Source organism: Coregonus lavaretus (assembly GCF_964263955.1).
Source record: "Coregonus lavaretus genome assembly, chromosome: 8".
Taxonomy (NCBI): Eukaryota; Metazoa; Chordata; class Actinopteri; order Salmoniformes; family Salmonidae; genus Coregonus; species Coregonus lavaretus.
Genome location: NC_139995.1, coordinates 942,774 through 962,578, shown reverse-complemented (window position 1 = coordinate 962,578; position 19,805 = coordinate 942,774). Strand labels below are relative to the sequence as shown.

Below are 19,805 nucleotides of genomic sequence, written 5' to 3'. Positions count from 1 at the left end.
GCAATTAAGTTAATGAACTACCAGCAATACTGTAGTGTTAGCCCTTCACTGCATCACTGAGGAAGTGAATGATTTTTCTAGATGATAATAATGTAGCCATTTACAACCCAATACATCCAATCTTCTAGTGTTGTAGGCCTATCAACTGTGCTCAATAAACAGCCATTAAACATTGTTGGAAACATTGCACAATGTATACTGAACAAAAATATAACAATTAAAAAGTTAGAGTGTATATGAGGAAATCAGTCAATTTAAATAAATTCATTATGCTCTAATTTATGGATTTCACATGACTGGGAATACAGATTGATCCATTGGTCACAGATACCTTAAAAAAATGGGATTCACAATGGCCCTCAGGATCTCATCACGGTATTTTTGTGCATTAAAATAGCCATAGATAAAATGCAATTGGGTTTGTTGTCCATAGCTTATGCCTGCCAATACCATAACCCCACCGCCACCATGGTGCACTCTGTTCACAACGTTGACATCAGCATACCGCTCGCCCACATGACGCCATGCATGTGGTCTGCAGTTGGACGTACTACCAAATTCTCTAAAATGACGTTAAATTCTCTGGCAACGCTTCCTCAAAACTTGAGACATCTGTGGCATTGTGTTGTATGACAAAACTGCACATTTTAGTGGCCTTTTCTTGTCCCCAGCACAAGGTGCACCTCTGTAATGATCATGCTGTTTAATCAGCTTCTTGATATGCCACACCTGTCAGGTGGATGAATTATCTTGGCAAAGGAGAATTGCTCACTAACAGGGATGTAAACAAATTTGTTCACAAAGAGAGAGAAATAAGCTTTTGTGCATACGGAACATTTCTGGGATCTTTTATTTCAGTTCATGAAACATGGGACTAACACTTTACATGTTGCGTTTACAAAAAAAAATATTTGTAGATTTGATTGAGACTTCTAATTGGGAACGACACAAATTAGGCAAATCAGACAGTTTTTACTTAACAGAAATATTCTCGAAAAAATTATCCACATTTGAAATCCTGTGTCAGTTGGAAGTGATGGCTTATTGGCTTATTCTGCACAAGGCTGTCCTAGTGTCCCATGTCAGATTCAATCTGGATTTAGGATTGTGTGGTCCTCTATTATATCAACAAAGACCAGCTATATGGCAATATCTGATATACACTACATGACCAAAAGTATGTGGACACCTACTCATCGAACATCTAATTCCAAACTCATGGGCATTAACGAAAATGTATGCACTCACTACTGTAAGTCGCTCTGGATAAGAGCTTCTGCTAAATGACTAAAATTTAAATGTGAAAAATGTTAATGTGGAGTTGGTTCCCCCTTTGTTGCTATTTCAGCCTCCACTCTTCTGGGAAGGCTTTCATTTACATTTACATTTTAGTCATTTAGCAGACGCTCTTATCCAGAGCGACTTACAGTTAGTGAGTGCATACATTATTTTATTTTATTTTTCATACCCCCCGTGGGAATCGAACCCCCAACCCTGGCGTTGCAAACGCCATGCTCTACCAACTGAGCTACATCCCTGCCTGCCATTCCCTCCCCTACCCTGGACGACGCTGGGCCAATTGTGCGCCGCCCCATGGGTCTCCCGGTCGCGGCCGGCTACGACAGAGCCTGGATTCGAATCAGGATCTCTAGTGGCACAGTTATCACTGCGATGCAGTGCCTTAGACCACTGCGCCACTCGGGAGCCATCACTCTGTTTTCTCACGCAATTGCATAGCCTATAGAAATGAGCTCATGGGCTTTCATTAAGTGTTTGATTAGATTTTCAATTACATTTGCATTGATGTCAGAGTGATTAGAGGGACAAGAGCGCAGAGTACCAGGCAGTTAGCAAGTTTGGTAGGCTACTGGCTCGCAGTCGGTGTTCCAATTCCTCCCAAAAGTGTTAGATGGGGTTGAGGTCAGGGCTCTGTGCAGGTCAGTCAGGTTCTTTCACACCGATCGACAAACCATTTCTGTATGGATCTCGCTTTTTGTACGGGGGCATTGTCATGCTGGAACAGGAAAGGGCCTTCCCCTAACTTTTGCCACAAAGTTGGAAGCACAGAATCATCTAGAATGTCATTGTATGCTGTAGCGTTAAGATTTCCCTTCACTGGAACTAAGGGAAACCATGAAAAACAGCCCCAGACCATTATTCCTCCTCCACCAAACTTTACAGTTGGCACTATGCTTTGGGGCAGATAGCGCTCTCCTGGCATCCGCCAAACCCAGATGAGTCCGTCGGAATGCCAGATGGTGAAGCGTGATTCATCACTCCAGCGAACGCATTTCCACTGCTCCAGAGTTCAATGGCGGCGAGCTTTACACCACTCCAGCCAATGCTTAGCATTGCGCATGGTGATCTTAAGCTTGTGTGCGGCTGCTTGGCTTGAAGCTCCCGACGAACAGTTTCATGAAGCTCCCGACGTTGCTTCCTGAGGCAGTTTGGAACTCGGTAGTGAGTGTTGAAACTGAGGATTATTACACGCTACGCGCTCCAGCACTCGGCAGTCCCGTTCTGTGAGCTTATGTGGCCTATCACTTCGCGGCTGAGCCTTTGTTGCTCCTAGACGTTTCCACTTCACAATAACAGCACTTACAGTTGACCGGGGCAGCTCTAGCAGGGCAGAAATTTGACGAACTCACTTTAATTGTCTATGGAGATTGCATGCTCGATTAAATACACCTTTCAGCAACGGGTGTGGTTGAAATAGCCGAACCCACTAATTTGAATGGGTGTCCACATACTTTTTTATATATAGTGTACCTTACTGCTTTAGATTACAATCCGGTTGACTGCTTAATTTCAACAGTGTGAGATAAAACGGGAAAAGCAGGAATATCATTAAGTCAAACCACAATAAGGCAAGTCCAGCAAACCTAGATATTAGAAGCATAATGGCTCAAATACTTAATTTATTACACACAATTCATAAAAAATAACTAGTACTTACCTTTGCATGTAAATCCAATAGTGAACCAAATGGCTCTGCAAGTGGCTCTCATTGCCTTATACCCGACAGCTTGGTACCCAAAAAGTAGGTGTAATGCATAATATTCAACAAGTAAAATCCAGAAGCACCCTCAGTGACTTTGAAAGGGAGCAAACCAAAATATGCATGTATGAATACTGAATGACAGGTAAGTCCCAACTTGCTTTGCACTGCAACCCATCAGCTCTTTCCATTGGCTCTCTCTAACAGACACAAAGGCATATTTCAGGCCATATCACTTCACACCATGCCCTAGGTTGTCATGTCTGTTCACAACAACCCCACCACTTCACCCCAGTGCTGTATACTAGGCCCTTCTCAATCCGTGGACTTGTTAGGACTCAGTGAGAAATGTCAAAGAACACCCAGCATTTCACTCTTCTTTCAAACATTATGAAATAAACAACTTCTTTGATGAGCAGCCTATATGATTACTCTGCCTGATTTATAGAGACCGAAAACAAAACAAGGCTGTATACATTTGACACCATTTAAACAAATATATAATTAATGTTCAGAGAACTTATATGAACTCAGTCAAAAACTTTCCATTAAACCGCATTATAAAAACAAGGCAAATGTAGGTTTAGCGGTAGGCTAGCTTGTAACACACAAGAAACAAAGACTTTATCTTAGCCATATAGTAGGCATGTTTGCCACTAGCATCTATAGTGGAATTGAAAGTGGGCCTTGTGACAGTACACATTTATTCCACTCTCAACCCAAACACAGAGATAATTTATGAACAGAATGATATACAGTGCTCTATCTTGACAATTTTACTGCTGAAATGCAACATGTTTGGGACCACTGAACAAAATACTTTTTTTTTTAAACATTTGCGTGAAGTGATCCTTAAAGAGATACTTTGGGACCTACTTCCCCAGATGAACTTACTCATGGATGGATATCATTTGTATGTCTCTGCATCCAGTATGAAGGAAGTTAAAGGTAGTTTTGCGAGCTAATGCTAACTAGCATTAGCGCAATGACTGGAAGTCTATGGTATATACTAGCAGTTACCATAGGCATCCAGTCATTGCGGTAACGTTAGTTAGCAATTGTGCTAACGCTAGTTAGCAACTTCCTTCAAACTGCACGCTGAGACAAAAATAGTATCCACGGCTTCATCTGACTCTGGGGAAAGAAAGAAAGGGCTTAATTGCCAAGATCCCAAAGTATCCATTTAAAAGGCAGCTGTGTCAAACTAAATTCCTGGAGAGCCATGTGTCTGCTGGTTTTTGTTATTCCCTTTCAATTCTTGTACAATTAAGACCTACACAACCAGGTGAGGGGAGTTCTTAACTAATTGATCAATCAAGTACAAGGGAGGAGCGAAAACCTGCAGAACTTGGCCCTCAAGGACTGGAGTTTGACATGTGTTTTAAAGTAACTGTCCAGTGTTTCCAGATCTCTATTAAATTTGACCTATAATTAAATTACAATATGAGCTAAATAGTTCTGTCCCAAAAAATTGTAATTGTAGGCCCAGTGTAGTCAAAAATTAGATTTTCCTGTGTTTTATATTTCCACACTACGAGGTTGGAATAATACTGTGAAAATGATAATGCCCTTTTAGTGTAAGAGCTGTTTGAAAAGACCGCTTGAAACTTCAGCCTTTTTTGGTGGGATGGAGTTTTAGCCTGCCTGGTGACATCCAATAACAGACCAATAAGAAAGACTTCAAATCCTCTGCCAATAACAGCTAGTTTTCCCCTCCCCACTCAGACCACTCCCAGACAGTCCTAGCAAAATTCTTGCTTGAGAAATTGCTCTTGCTAAGAAGCTCTTTTTGACCATTTTAATTGAAAACAATCACAGTGAAGTACTTAATTGTTACTCAGAAATAATTTGATATTGAGATAAAAACTGCTGCATTGGGCCTTGCTAAAAAGCAGCTTTTCTGTGTTTGGATGGTCCACTACAAGACCATGGTACTTGCCTACGGAGCAGCAAGAGGAACTGCCCCTCCCTACCTTCAGGCCATGCTCAAACCCTACATCCCAACCAGAGCACTCCGTTCTGCCACCTCTGGTCTCTTGAGCTCAGCCCAGTCCAAGCTCCTCTCTGTCCTGGCACCCCAATGGTGGAACCAACTCCCCCCTGAAGCTAGGACAGCAGAGTCCTTTCCCATCTTCCGAAAACATCTGAAACCCTACCTCTTCAAAGAGTATCTTAAATAAACCCCCCCCCCTCTCAAATATGCATGCAAGTAGCCCGCTGATTGGCCAGCTCAGCCAATGATACAACATGACATGTTCTATGAGGAAATAGCAATCATTTTTTTAACAGTCTGTTTGAGATACAACTTTGAGGTGGGGATTTGATTTTTTTTCAATCAAATTCATGCTTTGGCCCCAAATACACGTATAGGATGGGTCAACAACATTATTTGGGTATAAATTAACAGAATTAACTTTTAAAAGTGAGATTTTTCACCGGCGAGTTACTTTAAAGGCTGGTTTCTAAAACAAATTAAGCTTGGTCCTGTTCTAAAAATAATTCTAAACAGAGAATTTCCATTGAAAGGGCATTTTAGTCCAGGACTAGGCTTAATCTGGGTCTGGGAAACTGGGCATATAGGTTTCTTGGTAAGAACAATTGAATTTCCCATTCAACCCCAATATATCCTATATGTTCACTTGCAAAACCTAGATATAGCCTAGCCTATATTAACCTTTAAGGTTAACCTAACCCTAACAGCAATACTTAGGCCTATCTTAACATTCTTTCATACCTGGAACATGTTTGGGAAAAACTCGGTGCCTTCCCTTCTAAAACCATTTTATTGTTCATATGGAAAATCAGCAAGCAGTGAGAAAGCATTGGAGAAAAATAGAATGCCTTGTAGATAGATCTATGTCAGGAATGTCATTTTATTGACAAAAGTGTAAGCTAAACAGTAGGCTATATACACACTTGTGAAATAATAAACCGGAACGTCCCCAAAAATGAAACATAAAAATGTATCTTGTCAGGCAACACTACAAAACTAAGACATTCCAAATAGTATCTACATCTTTGCAAAACAGCTCATACTTTCAAAAAGAACATATCGCAGTGGGAGGGTTGGCAGATACAAAACGTTCTAAAGAGCTCTGAAGACCATTAAACCAAATGCAAAATTCAACATATTTTTCTCAGAAACAAGCAGTACAATTTCTCACACATCATAGCTAACAACAACATTGACATTTGCATTTATTAACAGTGAAAAACAGCATAGAGCAAATAAGCAAATGCTTTAACCATGGCACAATAAGTGTTCTCTGCACTAACACCATGCATGGCAGCATTTGGCGAGTACCCACTTTAGAATATCATCACAAAGCACAGGTAAAAGTAAAGAGAATGTTAAATCTATGGAAGAAATACAAGAACACAAAATGTGTCAGGGCATTTGAAAATGATACATGCTTCCAAGTGAAAGTGATGTCTCAGTACAGCAATAAGAGACTACCCTCCTACTCCAACCATATTATTTAGACTTATGAAATGAATTTCAGGGCTCGTGCTCGAAACATGATTGGACTCAAGCTACATCAACATGGCAACATTTGGTTTTTCGCCATTTGAAAATCCACACACCCCACTTTAGTAATCATATTATACATCAAATCGATATAGCAGTTTCCCCATTTCATTCCTACGCTACAAACCTCATAATTTTGGTAAAGGAACTAAAGATAATTGGGAGATTAAATTCATCCTAAATGCAAGTTCTTACCTTTGCATTAATGAAACCGCAAGTTTCCCTTAATCATTATTGGTAGAGGGGAAAATTGGGAGTCTTATCCTAGGGTTATCTTCACCTTCCTAGCTCCAATAGGCCTATCATTTAAATCCATGACAGCAGACGTTGCCTCCTTGTGTGACTCAAAGGCAACCATTGCCTCGCCAGTGGGCAGGCCCTTTTCACTGAACTGCAGACAGACTGAACCAGGCAGCACTTGATACCCATAAAAGAAATCTAGAATCTCATCGACTGTTACAGTGAAAGGCATGTTTTGGATCTTTACAATGGTAGGTCCACGAGGGTTACCAGGGCCTCCGGTTGACTGCCCTCTCAGAGGGTCAGAGCCAGGGCCAAAGGCAGACTGAGGGCCCCCTACTGATCGCCCTTGGCCACCTCCTCGGTTGTTGAGGCCTCCGCTCTTTCTAGGGCCGTTGTCAAAAGGTGGCATGCCCCTCAAGCCCTCTGGCCCAAAGCCAGGTGGGCCATTGTTGCTGCCTGGTCGGAAGCCTGGGGGTTCCAGAACTGCTCCAGGCAAGTGACCGGCAACCATGGGTGGGGGAATGCTAAGGCCTACATCCCCTAGACTTGCTGCAAGTGGGGGTAGAGGAGGAGGGCCCGCTAGTCCATTACCTGGGACAGTAAACGGCGTAAAAGGACCATTGCCTAAATTGCCTACAGTGTTTCTGAGGAAGTTGAACTCTTCTCCTGACATAACGGAAAAGGGGTGAGCTTGGGCTTGAACTGGATTCTGTGCCTGGCCTTGAGCGTTCCCTTGGGTTTTCTGGCCTCTTTTAACCTGTGGTGGTGGGTTTCTCTCGATTTCCTTCATCTGCTCAAAGGTGACCAAATGTACAAATGCATCTCTGCCATTTAACTTCTGCCTGTGTAGTCTCTCAGCATTTAGCGCATCCTCCTCTGCCCTGAACTGCACAACAGCCTGACCTAGACCGTTACCACTGCTGTCAACCAGAACTTTAAGACTTTCATCAAATACTGAAATGCCTTCTAGAAACAGACGGACATCTTTCTTTGACACATTATATGGAATATTTGAGATGTGAGCACAGTTTCTAGGGCTCTTGCCTGATTCTGAGTTGTTTTTCTTATCACCACCCTGCATCCTTTGACGAATTGAACCAATCTTTTCAAACATAGCTTTTTTACTGATGGGATGAACTTGTATGAATCGGCTTCCCATATACTGCATGTGACAGCCGAGGGCAACTTTGTAGTCCATTTCATTTTTGAACTCAACAAAGCCCTCGCCTGTAGCTCGGCCAGTGGGTCCATAAGCAATGTAAATGCTGTCTTCCACAATGTCCAGGTTTTTGAAAAACTCACAGATCTGTTTGTTTACTGCTTCGTAGGGCAGGCCTTTCAGGTAAACACAGAACTCCTTGTTGTGAGGGGAGCGGGACCTCGCACGGTCTCTGGTTGACGGGGACGCTGAACTCATGTTGCTGCGGCGGTGCTGGTCTTGGGGCTCATTACTGAATTTTAAGTGGGCGTGCTCTCCAACCCCGATGCCACCACTGCTGACACTCATCCACTGCCGCTCTGTGGCCGGAGAGATGTCCACGTACCTCTGCCCTAACATTCCGGTGCTTCTTTTGAGTGCCTCAAAAGTGTCCTGAGGGGAAAAGAACTTGGCCAGCGCCCTGCCGCTACTCCGGCCCATGTTGTCCCTGACCAGTCGGATGGAGTCCACCGCTAACCCACGGAAAAACTCCCTAATATCCATTTCTGTCCCTGAGAAGGGCAGGCCTTGAAGGTGGACATATAACTCATCTGAATTACCTATTGCTGCCTTCATGTGTGCCTGGAGATTTAACAGAGGGTTCATATGGCCGAGAAACATGTGGTTTGGGGTTCCTAGAGGCAGCCCTGAGGCCAATCCACCAGGGGGTGGGATGCCTGGGTTAAATGGTGGCATTGAGCCCATGTGGGACAGATGACTCATGGGAAGGACAGGAGGGCCTTGGGTTAAAGGTGACACAGTGGGAACAGGAGGCATAGATGACACTGGTGGTGGAAGTGGCATGGGGGGTATGGAAGGCATGGGTGGCAGGGATGGCATGGTTGGCAAAGGGGGGATAGGTACAGAGTTGAGGGAGGACATGGCTGTTGTCATAGTGGATCCCATGGTAAGATTTGGGCTGCTGAAGTTGTTGCTGAAACTGGGGGGCATGTTTCCCATACTAGTGGTGGCAAACGTGGACACATTTTTGTTGCTTATAGTTTCATGTGCAGATGCAGCTGTGGTGACTGTGGTTGGTGTGGTGTTGCTGAAGCCTTGTAAAGTGGTGGGTAAACTGCCCCTCCCACCTGTGCTACCGTTTCCTGCGGCTCCCTCCACATTTCCTGTTTCAAAACGCCTGCGGCTAAGTTCGATCATATTCTGCATCTCGGTCTTGCTGCTCAGCAAAAGTGACACTTTAGAACCTTTGATTGCTCCCCCTGTACGCATCATGCCAAGCCTGGCATCTTCATCTGTGGCGAAAACAATAAAAGCCTCACCATGTTCACCCCCTACAATATGCACCCCACCATCCGGGATAGTCAATCCAGAGAAGAAATGGCGTATGTCCATGGTCCCCGCCACTATCGGGAGACCCTGCAAGCGGATGACCACAGCCATGCTGCTGAGGTGAAACAACACACACCTGCAGGTGAAAAAAAGGCAACCACCGTAAGACTAGAGGAAAGAGTAAAGAACAGACAAAACAAAAAGAGCAGGAGACAAACCATGATTTAGAAGACAGCTTACGTTTGGAGATATTCGATGAGAGCCCAATGCATCAATAGAGCAATTCAAAATACATGTGCAAGTATTAGGCTGTCTGTCCACTCATCACCACTCTTACACAGCCATCCACACATTGCTTCATTTACCACATACATCAGCCTTGGCTCAAGGAGATGATGTAGGCCCAAGGTCTAATACGCAAACCTTGGAGAAATGTTGCTCGTAGGCCTAAATCTTGCTCATAATTAGACCCAGAGTACCATACATTTCAATGCTGTAAATTGGATGAACTTATAGCCCAACTTCCAATGTATCAATCTGATGCATCATGAGGCCTTTGTCCAGTAAATGTCCGGTGGAAGAAGGGGCCTGAATTTAAAGGTTGAGTAAGTCATTTTTAGAAGCTTGCAGGATGCATTACTTACTGACAAATCCTAAGAAAACTACATCACGTTTCAAAGTTGACTTTCCTTTCTTCGTCTAACTACACTATCTTGAATCTAGCAAAGAAGTTCTGTGGTTCAGAATGCAGTATTTAGTTACATAGTGCAAACGTTGGTTAGCACGTTTTTCACACTGGCTTTAGTCAGCAGGGGGAGCAGGCCTGTACGGGAAATTCCCAGTGTTGCCTAGCAACACATTCCTCGAAAGGGAGGCAACGCTGGCAGAGCGACATATTTGCATGATTTTATGCTAGATTTGTACCGAACAATTAGCGCGACAGCTAAAATGGCTTTGAAAAAGTAAGACCTCAGCTAATAGGGAGAAGTATCTAACAAAATAACTACACAATGGCAGTCACTAATTATAAATTATTTACATACAATAGGAATTTGGGTATACTTGTGGATGAAAATCCTATTTACTCAACCTTTAAAATATAAAAACGTGTCAAATTGATATAACTGCAATGCAGCCCTAAGCCATTAGACGACACTGTGCCATCTCAGTAGCAACTGGTAAACATTAAAAATGCATTTATGAATAATTTAAATACCAGTCAAGAATGATGTATTATCACGACACCAACCATATTAAAACATTAAAAGTGCAAAACAATTAGCCTATGCTTAGGCTTGAGTCTCGAGCGTTGTTCAGAGCAGGTGTTGGACAAAACAGCATATCAAAAAGCAAGTAGAGAGAATGTGGTCCACAGAAGGCGGTCAGGTCATGAAGTGGAGACATTTACTTAGGGCTTTGTGGATGCGGTATTTTGCCAAGGAAAGCCACCAACATACCATGCTCTCCCTCTAAACCACTCATACCTTGGTAGGTCATTCTTAGCTCTCCTCACCTTCAGAGGTTTCCACAATAGAGTGAACTATGAGCCCAAAAGGGAATCAATAAGATCAATGAATATAGCCTAACAAAGCAAATAATTACTGGTAAAAATCACCAAGAGCCCACAGGAGGTTGTGAGAGTTGGACTGGCAGTCAATTGAATTAACCTATGTTCAGGACATATTTACAAGCTTACCTGTAATAATAAGTGGTGCTTCGTTAAAACTGTGGCACAGGATATCCAAGCCAATCCTGACGGCAAGCAATTTAAATCAATTCTAGACTGTAACAAAAGAATAGGAAATGGAAGCAAAAACATGAGCAAACAGCAGGCAAATTTAGGCATCCTTAGTGAACAACATGTACAAAACACTCTTGATTCAGCCCCAGCACCATATCAGCTTTTTTTTTTTGCGTCAGGAGATGGTCAGAGAAATGCAGTAAATTGGCATCAACAATAAGAGCACAACGTCTTTGAAATGGCTGCCTCGCCAAAAAGCCATACACTCATTTAAAAAAATTACAAAGATCATGCATCTCATCATTTCTCATGTTGACATCAAGCATGTTGAGACATTTCATTCATCACAGCAATCCATAACAGCAAAATAAACATGCATGCCATTGAAAAACCTCAGCAGTGAAATAAAAAAATTCCCAGATTCTAACTGAATATCTTATTCTTACTTAGGTACATTTCTAAAGCGTTCTGTATAAAATGATGTAAATGATAAGGTCTCCAAATGTAAATGAGGGATGTGCAGTTCACCTAGCAATGTGCAGATTGCCTAGCAATCAACAAATGTGCATTGTTTAAAGCACACTTTTAGTCTAAGTCACAAATGACACCTCCAAAAAAAAAAAGCCCCCTATGGTGAACGACAGGCTTGTAGAACCATGACTCTTTCGAGTTTTCAGTTCATTGTTCGCTGGCAGGGAGTAGGGATGGGTATTTTACCTTTTGAGACTGCTCGAGTACTTGTAATGATTTTTTCCCCCCCGATTACTCGCGTACAAAAATTAGAATAAAGAAGCTATTTTTTTAACAAAGGCTGAATTTTTCACATGAATTTTCTCTCTCGCATTTATCTACAGCAGTGGAGGCTGGTGGGAGGAGCTATAGGAGGACGGGCTCATTGTAATGGCCGGAATGGAATGGATGGAACGGTATCAAACACCAAACATATGGAAACCACGTTTGACTCTGTTCCATTCATTCCATTACAATGAGCCCGTCCTCTTATAGCTCCTCCCACCAGCCTCCACTGATATACAGTATATGGCAACAGTGAGCAACAATGCCTAATTTATGATAACCATTACAACAGTGAGCAACAATGCCTAATTTATGATAACCATTACAGATAACGAATCCTAATTGCTAAATTGCCTCATATATTCAGTCAATAAAAAAACAAGTGTAATTTAAGATTCATTTATTGAAACTTATATAAACTGGTTATATTATATTGTGGAACACAATCTTCAAAAATAGTAACCTCGGCAGTGTGGCGCTTGTTTGTAGAACCCTATGGCTGTGCAATGGCATAGCCTTGTTTTGTTAATTTAGCAGACAAGTCGCTCTTCTTTCCTGAGTCCTTATCACAGTCAAGACACCTATTTTGTAGCAAAAAAACATGTAGTAAAACATAATAAAATAGGGCGAAGTGATTTGCATCTCGCTTCGGGAACAGTTATTCTCAGAGTGATCATTTGAAACAGGGCTCAATTTCAATTTGTCAAGTTGAAATATATTTTTCTGGGTTCCAAACCAAAAGTATTTTCGATATACAGATGTTCGATTTCGTTTATTATGCCTGTTCCTTAGAATTGTCTAAATGGATTAACAATTCTACATTGAACAATGCATGGGGATGAATTATGGACAGGACATCTGTCTGGTGAATAGGCCTAGGCTTAAAGATTCTGATGAAAATACACTTTGTCTTTAACAAACTAATGTTTTTGGATATTTTCAGTGTGCAAACTGTCTGTTTTGGGGTAATAGCCTAGGCTTACTAATTATAAATGCCACTAGCAGTTCGCAAAGTAGGGTCGTCACTAACATTAGTTACCACAGCCACAAAGTCATAAACCATGCCAGTTTCTAACATTTTGCTTTTTCAAATCTGATTTTAAACCTAACCCTTCGCCTCACTGTTAACATTATGCCTAATCTTAAATTAAGACAAAGCACTAATTTTTGTTTTCATGAAAAGATATAGCCCATTTTCACTTTGTGGATGTGGTAACTAGTGACAACTGCAAACTGCCTAAGCAGTAAATGACGCAATTATTCCAAAACTGCTGCTCATTGTTGGAACACATATTTCCCTACTTCAGTCAACCAGTTCATTTAAAATGTGATAAAACTGTCGTCATTTGGCAAGGAATGTAGCTTGTCTATCCCATCAGTTAGATGCGTTTCTATAGCCATTTATTTCTGTAGGCACACACAGCACGCGTGTGTTCAGGGAGTGGTCAGAACGCAATTGAGTGAGTGAGAGACACGGGGGGCAAGGGAATTTACAGAGCAGAACTATGTGATGCTTGGCTGATTTTTGTTGTGTCCCGCAAATGCACATGTACAAATGGAACACTAGAGTCAAAGCAAAGTAATGTTGTCTTCAAGACAAAATGTAGACAAAATAGTTAAAACAGTATTTGAAAAAAATGTGATCTCTGGTTTAAGATCGAGTTTTGTAGTCAGTTCTAGTACTGGATTACTCATGCCCATCCCAAGTATGGGTCCTGCGTGCTCTGGACATTACTGACTCAAACGAACGACGAGTCGAAAGATTCGGTCTTTTGACTGAACGAGTCGAAAAGATCAGAGTACGTAAAAAGAGCCTAACTTCCCATCACTAATGTAAATACAGTATAGTAATATGGTAGTGGACTGGTCTGTTTGAGGATTAAACACATAATCCGATCATGATTATCACAGACCGTGTAGCCTAATACTTGAATAAACTATAGACGGGTTGACTGACGAAGTCACGAAAATTATGCACGCGTATCGATGTGGCCGGAAGGTGTGCGTTATGATTCTGAATGGTCAGATAGCTAGAAACAATGACAGTAAGGAATAGGGTTGGGCGGTATCCAGATTTTCATACAGTCATACCGTTTCTGTACCATACCGGGGTATTACCGGAAGTGCACACAAGGGGCGCCATTTCTAAAAAATATATATTTTGGGGGACGCACAAAACAATTTAGGCAACAGGGATCTTGATCATTTATTGAATGTCTATGTTGTAACCAAGAAGCTTGATCTTGACATCTAGCCACATAGCTAGCAAGTTAGCAAACCAAATGCATAGCGGGAGCCCTGAGCTGGATCTAATTTATTTGACACATCTTACATTTCTTATAGTTCTTAGTTAGTTATAAGCAATGGGGTAGCACGAACCCAACCACCCCAAATCAGCTTGTTGTATCTTGTTATTGATAGCATGTCTTGTCTTATGTTTTGCCCCATAGTTGTGCATTAGTGGTGCACGGGTCAGCTGTTTGTTCACCCGCACCTGCCCACAATTGCTAATAACCCATCCGCAACCACCCGACTATATGTGATAAAGTGAAAATCTGAGGCCCGCACCCGACCCTAACCCGCAAAAATAGAAAATGCACTATAGGCTACAGTCAGAGACGGCAGAACGATTTTTTGACAGGGGGTGCAGGACTTTGTTTTGCCTGATTTAGATATATTTCTGCTTATAATTTCCGACATTTTGGTAGGATATTTGTTAGTCAACTTGTCTATAATTAGATACATGTAGCGTCTCTTTTGTCATTATATGTTACCCTAAAAGACTAAATAAACCCTTGCTCAACAGAATAATGTAATAGATCAAAAGAATGAATGCTTCAATCTAGTTGACATCGGTAAAGTTCTCTGTCATCTTTCGTGGAGCAAAGATGTTTAGGGACTGGGGAGAAAATACAAAAAAGCAAAAACAAAACGGGAAAGGTTTTCTGTGCAAAATGTCCAAATGACATCAGTTTAACCGATTGTAAAAAAAAAAAAAAAAAAAAAAAAAAAAAAAAAAAAGTTGTGAAAACGACCCAAAATGTTTCTGATTTGATTTCAGTTCGGCTTCGATGCATATTTTATCAGCTTTTATGATGAAGACAGCACCTCTACAGATCGTATCTAACTGAGCATTGCATTCTCTCAAGATGCAGAAATAAATAAATCGTATTTCTCCACTCCTGTTCCCAAGTCCAAATTTTGCCTACATTTGGTGTATAATTTTACTGCAAGAAATGCTTAATTCTGCAGGAGCTATTATTAAGGCTATAGCCCTATTCGCAAGGAACTAGTATTACTAGAGAACGTTGGTTATGTATTTATTACCCCAGAATGTCGGTTATTCCAGAGGACGATTCGGACAGGATACGTTTTTTTTCTCCCCAAACTGCCCCCTGTAATTCTTTATTTTTTTTTAAATAAATTGACGGAAGCCTGGAGGTTTTTTTTCTAGGTGTGAAGATATTTCAACAAGTCCAAGCCATAACAGGCTACACTGATAACTTGGGAACCAAGCTCGAGTTTTCTTAATCATAACAAACCATCTTTTGTTACAGCATACAAACAAAAAATGTATGCACGCATGACTGTAAGTCGCTTTGGATAAAAGCGTCTGCTAAATGGCATATTATTATTATTATTATATCTTTGGTATAGTGTCGCCATAATATCTTAATTGAGGAAGTGTGATCATAATCATTAGGATATTTTAGTGATCCGTAGTAGAATACTTCCTAAATGCCCCCCAGCCTTTAGATGTGAGCTAAACCGCTAACTTGCACTTGATAGGCGTTTTTAGGCTATGGATGAGAAAGTGAACTTGTTCCAAACGTTTAGCTCAGTTGTATGTTGCTTTGCCATCTATTAACAGCAAGGGTTGCATTAAGTAGCCGCAATGTTTTTTTATGATGCATTTTGCGATGTTCAATCCATTTGCACAAAACGTATAAATAAAAGCATTATGTAAGCCCTTCATATATAGACTATGTGCTGCACTTCGTTCAATTTATCAAATCAGTTATTGTTTTCTTGCTTAAACCGTGAGCAAACCCCTGTATAACTCAGACATTTCTCTCAAAACACAGGGATGTCGATTCGCACGGGACTAGTATTATCAGAGGACTTTGGAGTTTGCCAATAAACAGTAGGTTATTCTGGTTAGTCAATGTCCAGATTTCAGTTTCCATTTAACCCATCTAAACAGTAGGCTACAGTTTCCTTGACATGCCATAGGCCTATTTGAAGTCTCGTCTTGTGACTGTCGAATTTGTATAGCGCCTCACAATCATCACAGATAACATAGCCGGCACTGCTATGATCCTCTTTTACCACTTCACCAAATATTTTCCAAACATTACTTTTCTGTCCATCCCTTTCTTTATTTTCAACTCTCCTCTTGCATCTTTTGCCTTATTGAATTAAACTTTGACAATGTCCTTTTGCCTCCGTGGATTGATGTTAACTTCTTCTGCCAGTTAAGCCCTAAAGTTTAGGCTTATGCACTAATACCAGATAGCCTAAAATAATGAAAGAAAAACCTCAATGTAGACTACATAAATTGCACAATAATTATAAAAACATTTTTAAGGTATTGTTTTTCTTTCTTCAACCCGCCCTTCAGCCACAATATTTAATGACCCTAAACCCGTCCACCCCGCGGATATAAGCACGGGGACTGCGGGTTATGAGTCAACCCGCGCATCACTATTGTGCATGCGTCGGTTTTGTTGCTAAACAACCAGCCAATCTTTGGACAAACCCTAAATCAGGTCTGTTGTGTCAGTCTCGCACTGAGGATTGTATTCCGAGCCTGCCCCATGAAAAACATAAGCCTGGGCCTACATTGAAATGTAGCCTCCCATATTCCTTATATCGTATGCAAAATTTTAGAGAAAAAACAACCACCTGCACATTAATACTCATCATTGTTACCTCATCAAAGCTTCAGCACACTACAATCTCTCAATTGTGTGAGAATCTTTCTACAAAACATACAGAAGACAAAGGTCACTCCTGAGAGAACCTAACCACTTGGTACACATCAGTAAAAATGGACAATGAGTGAGGTCATCAACTGGCTTACTTTTAAACACATGTGCACTTAAGGAAATAGTACCTTCAACATGACAAAGCAGAATATAACCCTTCGGATGACAAAATGTGAAATAATTTGCAAATATAATAAGATAGAAATAAGCTAGATGAGAGAACGTTAACTTCAATGCACATGCCATATTAGCTACAGATGCAATGGTCAATATGCAATAATGTACTACTGACTGTACTTGCATATGCAGGTACAGTTTAGCTTGTGATCTCCAACAATACTTCCTTAACTATCGATTTGGAAGGTACCCATCTTATAAACTCAGATCGCTACTTGTCGGGGGAAATTTGACGTTTAGAAAATGCTCAGTTACAAATTAAATCCATTTAAATGTGCATTAATTAATCCATCAATGCACATGCCGCCATCTTTTTGGGATTTCCTATTTTCTCATTATGGGAGTTCCACCACTGCTGGAAACATTAATGAAGACAACAGTGCCTTCCAAATCGAGAAGGAAGGATCGCCAATTAAAGGTTGTTTGAAAATGTTATGACCATGGAGATCAAAAGATAAGCTGTAACAGTGTTTTCAAGTAGGACTACAGTCAGGACATTATTGGATATCCACTGTTGCGACTGTAAAACGACTGCTATATTCTAATAATGCTATTCTGTAGTCTATATAATTGTTTAAAAACAAGATTAATTTACAGAAGCTGTTAATGAGCTGTCGTTTATCAGCGGAATATCCACTGTCGGGTGGCAAGAGCGTGCAACTCCTCATACAGCTAGCTGATTGCTGCATGGAAAGAAATGTGTTCAAATAAACCCAGTCACTGCGCAACATTCCTAAATGCAATCTCGGGAGAAGACAAGTTTAGATAGTAATTATTGAAAAGAGCGGAATCCCAGCTTTCCCGTGCAGTTTTATTTCGCAACTCCACTTTTTGCACAATTGGCAGGGTTTTACAAGCTGAGTGTCTGGTATGACAATAAAAAAAGTCACTGTAGGCCTATAATGTAAAATTCACACAATTACACTATAAACACTGTAAAAATCACATGATTTTATTAGGCTAGTGGGAGTTTAGGACATTAAACAAGCAACAATATATTTAGAGTCTGATATCTAGCTAATGATAGGGCTAAACAATGCAGATGAGCATCCCCATGCTTCAACGTAGCCACTACGCTGCAAACCGGGGTGGAGGGTATATTTCATTGTTTGGATTCGTTTTTTTTAAATGAAAAAAATAGACTGCAAATGAAACATGAAATTAGCCATGACTTAAATTCTGCTTCATAACTTGCTTTCCTGTGATCTTGGCCCGGGCAGGTCGTTTTCACTTGGTACTGGCCCGGGGTGCCACTGGCAATTTTACCTGAATGTCAAGCGCTGCATATGGGCTTTTCTTCAAATCTAGCCATTCAAATGAAATCATTTCAAAATGTAGGCCTATTCTAAGGGTAACTGGAGGAATAAATATTGATGCAGATGACTCACATACCAGTACGTTTCTATCTGTATTTCATCTTGATGTTAACTTGGCCTAGAATAGCCCGTGTACGTGTCAATAAAACATCAAGGTTATAAAGGAATTGCCCATACAAATAAGTGGTAGACAACAACCCAGACAGTTGCCCACAACTTGTGAGGTCTCCAAATGACGCATTAGAGTTTACGTTATTTCAACTGATCAAAACCTTGTACATTGAAGAGGGACCTGGACTTGTTGTTCCCCAATCTCTACACACGACAAATAACACACACGGGTAAATTGATGAAATAACAGCAATGGAATTGTATGTGCACAAAAACGCTGTCAACATGAACAACGCTGTAAAACACATTCGCCAGTAACGTACCGTTAGCTAAAAGCTCAGTCCGTCAGAGTACAAAAGCAGTTGCCAAATCTGAAGGGCTGCAGGTAGACAGCAAATTCTGCAAAACTACAGGAAGACCGCAGACAAATTACATCCAGTAATGTTTAATAATTTTAGCCATTATTGTCCATTTGGATGTGCACCACTGATAATTACTTGAGGAAAAGCGTCATGCTAGATAGCTAGTTGGATTCATGTAAAAGAGAACACAGTCAAGATGGCGCTGGTCCTACATTGAAAATGCTTTATAGTAGCTAGCTAGCTAGCTAGCTAGCTAATTAACCAGGGCCCGGTTTCCCAAAAGTATCTTATGGCTAAATGAATCAGAACCATTAACTTAGCCATAAGATCCTTATGGAAAACTGGGACAAGCAAGATTGGTAGTTACTAGTAGCAACATTAGCTAAAGACCGAACAATTCCACTTCAACGTACTGTAGGTCTTCAGATTAGTAACGCCACAGTAGCTAGCTAGCTAAACATAACCAAAACAGAACAGCGAACCTAAATGTTTCTCACAACCGTTCTAAACTTAAGCCTTGGCTAGACCAGAGTGGTGGTTAACGTTATATATAGCCTATTTGCTAAAAACATAGCTATCTACCACATTTGGGCAGGCCAACCATCTAAAATGCCGGAGAAAACTATGCAGTTAGCGGTTAGCTAGCTAGCCATTCATTCTCGCTATCGTCACCGCATGTCTGCAGGGTTATATTTCACTGATGGATAACAATTACAACATTACTGGCATTTGTTTGCTGGTTTTTTTTTTGTCCTTACCGAAATATCTGTTAAAAGATCTTTATTATATTTTGTGACGCGTTCTCTCCACCCCGTGCTCTTCTCTCTTCTTGTAGCTAGTAAAATGTCGGTCGAGCGACGAACTCGAATCGTGACGTAGAACTTCTCCGCTCTACTGATATAATACCGCCATCTAGTGGACTCCAACATGTTTTGTTTTATACTGTACAGCATTTTGACAAAGACAAAACATTTTATAGCTCAAGTAAAATACTATAATCACAATCAGAGTGTGTAGAATAAGTGAAGAACCAATCGACCAACTACATATGAAATAC

The 19,805-nt window shown here is 41.0% G+C and overlaps 1 protein-coding gene across 3 annotated transcripts; it reads right to left on the bottom strand.

Annotated features, from left to right (window-relative positions):
- Positions 1-5,853: 5,853 nt before the first annotated feature.
- Positions 5,854-19,597, bottom strand: rbm12 (RNA binding motif protein 12). Of its 3 annotated transcripts, XM_084167093.1 has the most exons (4): positions 19,507-19,572; positions 18,710-18,793; positions 10,955-11,041; positions 5,854-9,394 (listed from the first exon to the last, which is right to left on the bottom strand). In XM_084167093.1, the coding sequence occupies exon 4, from the start codon at positions 9,367-9,369 to the stop codon at positions 6,787-6,789; it is 2,583 nt and encodes an 860-aa protein (XP_084023219.1). In that variant the 5' UTR covers positions 9,370-9,394; positions 10,955-11,041; positions 18,710-18,793; positions 19,507-19,572; the 3' UTR covers positions 5,854-6,786. The 3 variants fall into 3 exon arrangements, with proteins under 3 accessions (XP_084023219.1, XP_084023218.1, XP_084023220.1); XM_084167092.1 differs by lacking the exon at positions 18,710-18,793 and having other exon boundaries at positions 19,507-19,593; XM_084167094.1 differs by lacking the exons at positions 10,955-11,041; positions 18,710-18,793 and having other exon boundaries at positions 19,507-19,597.
- Positions 19,598-19,805: the final 208 nt, after the last annotated feature.

Excerpts from the sequence above, each read along its gene's own strand:
- rbm12 (XM_084167094.1), bottom strand. The coding sequence starts at position 9,369 with ATGGCTGTGGTCATCCGCTTGCAGGGTCTCCCGATAGTGGCGGGGACC.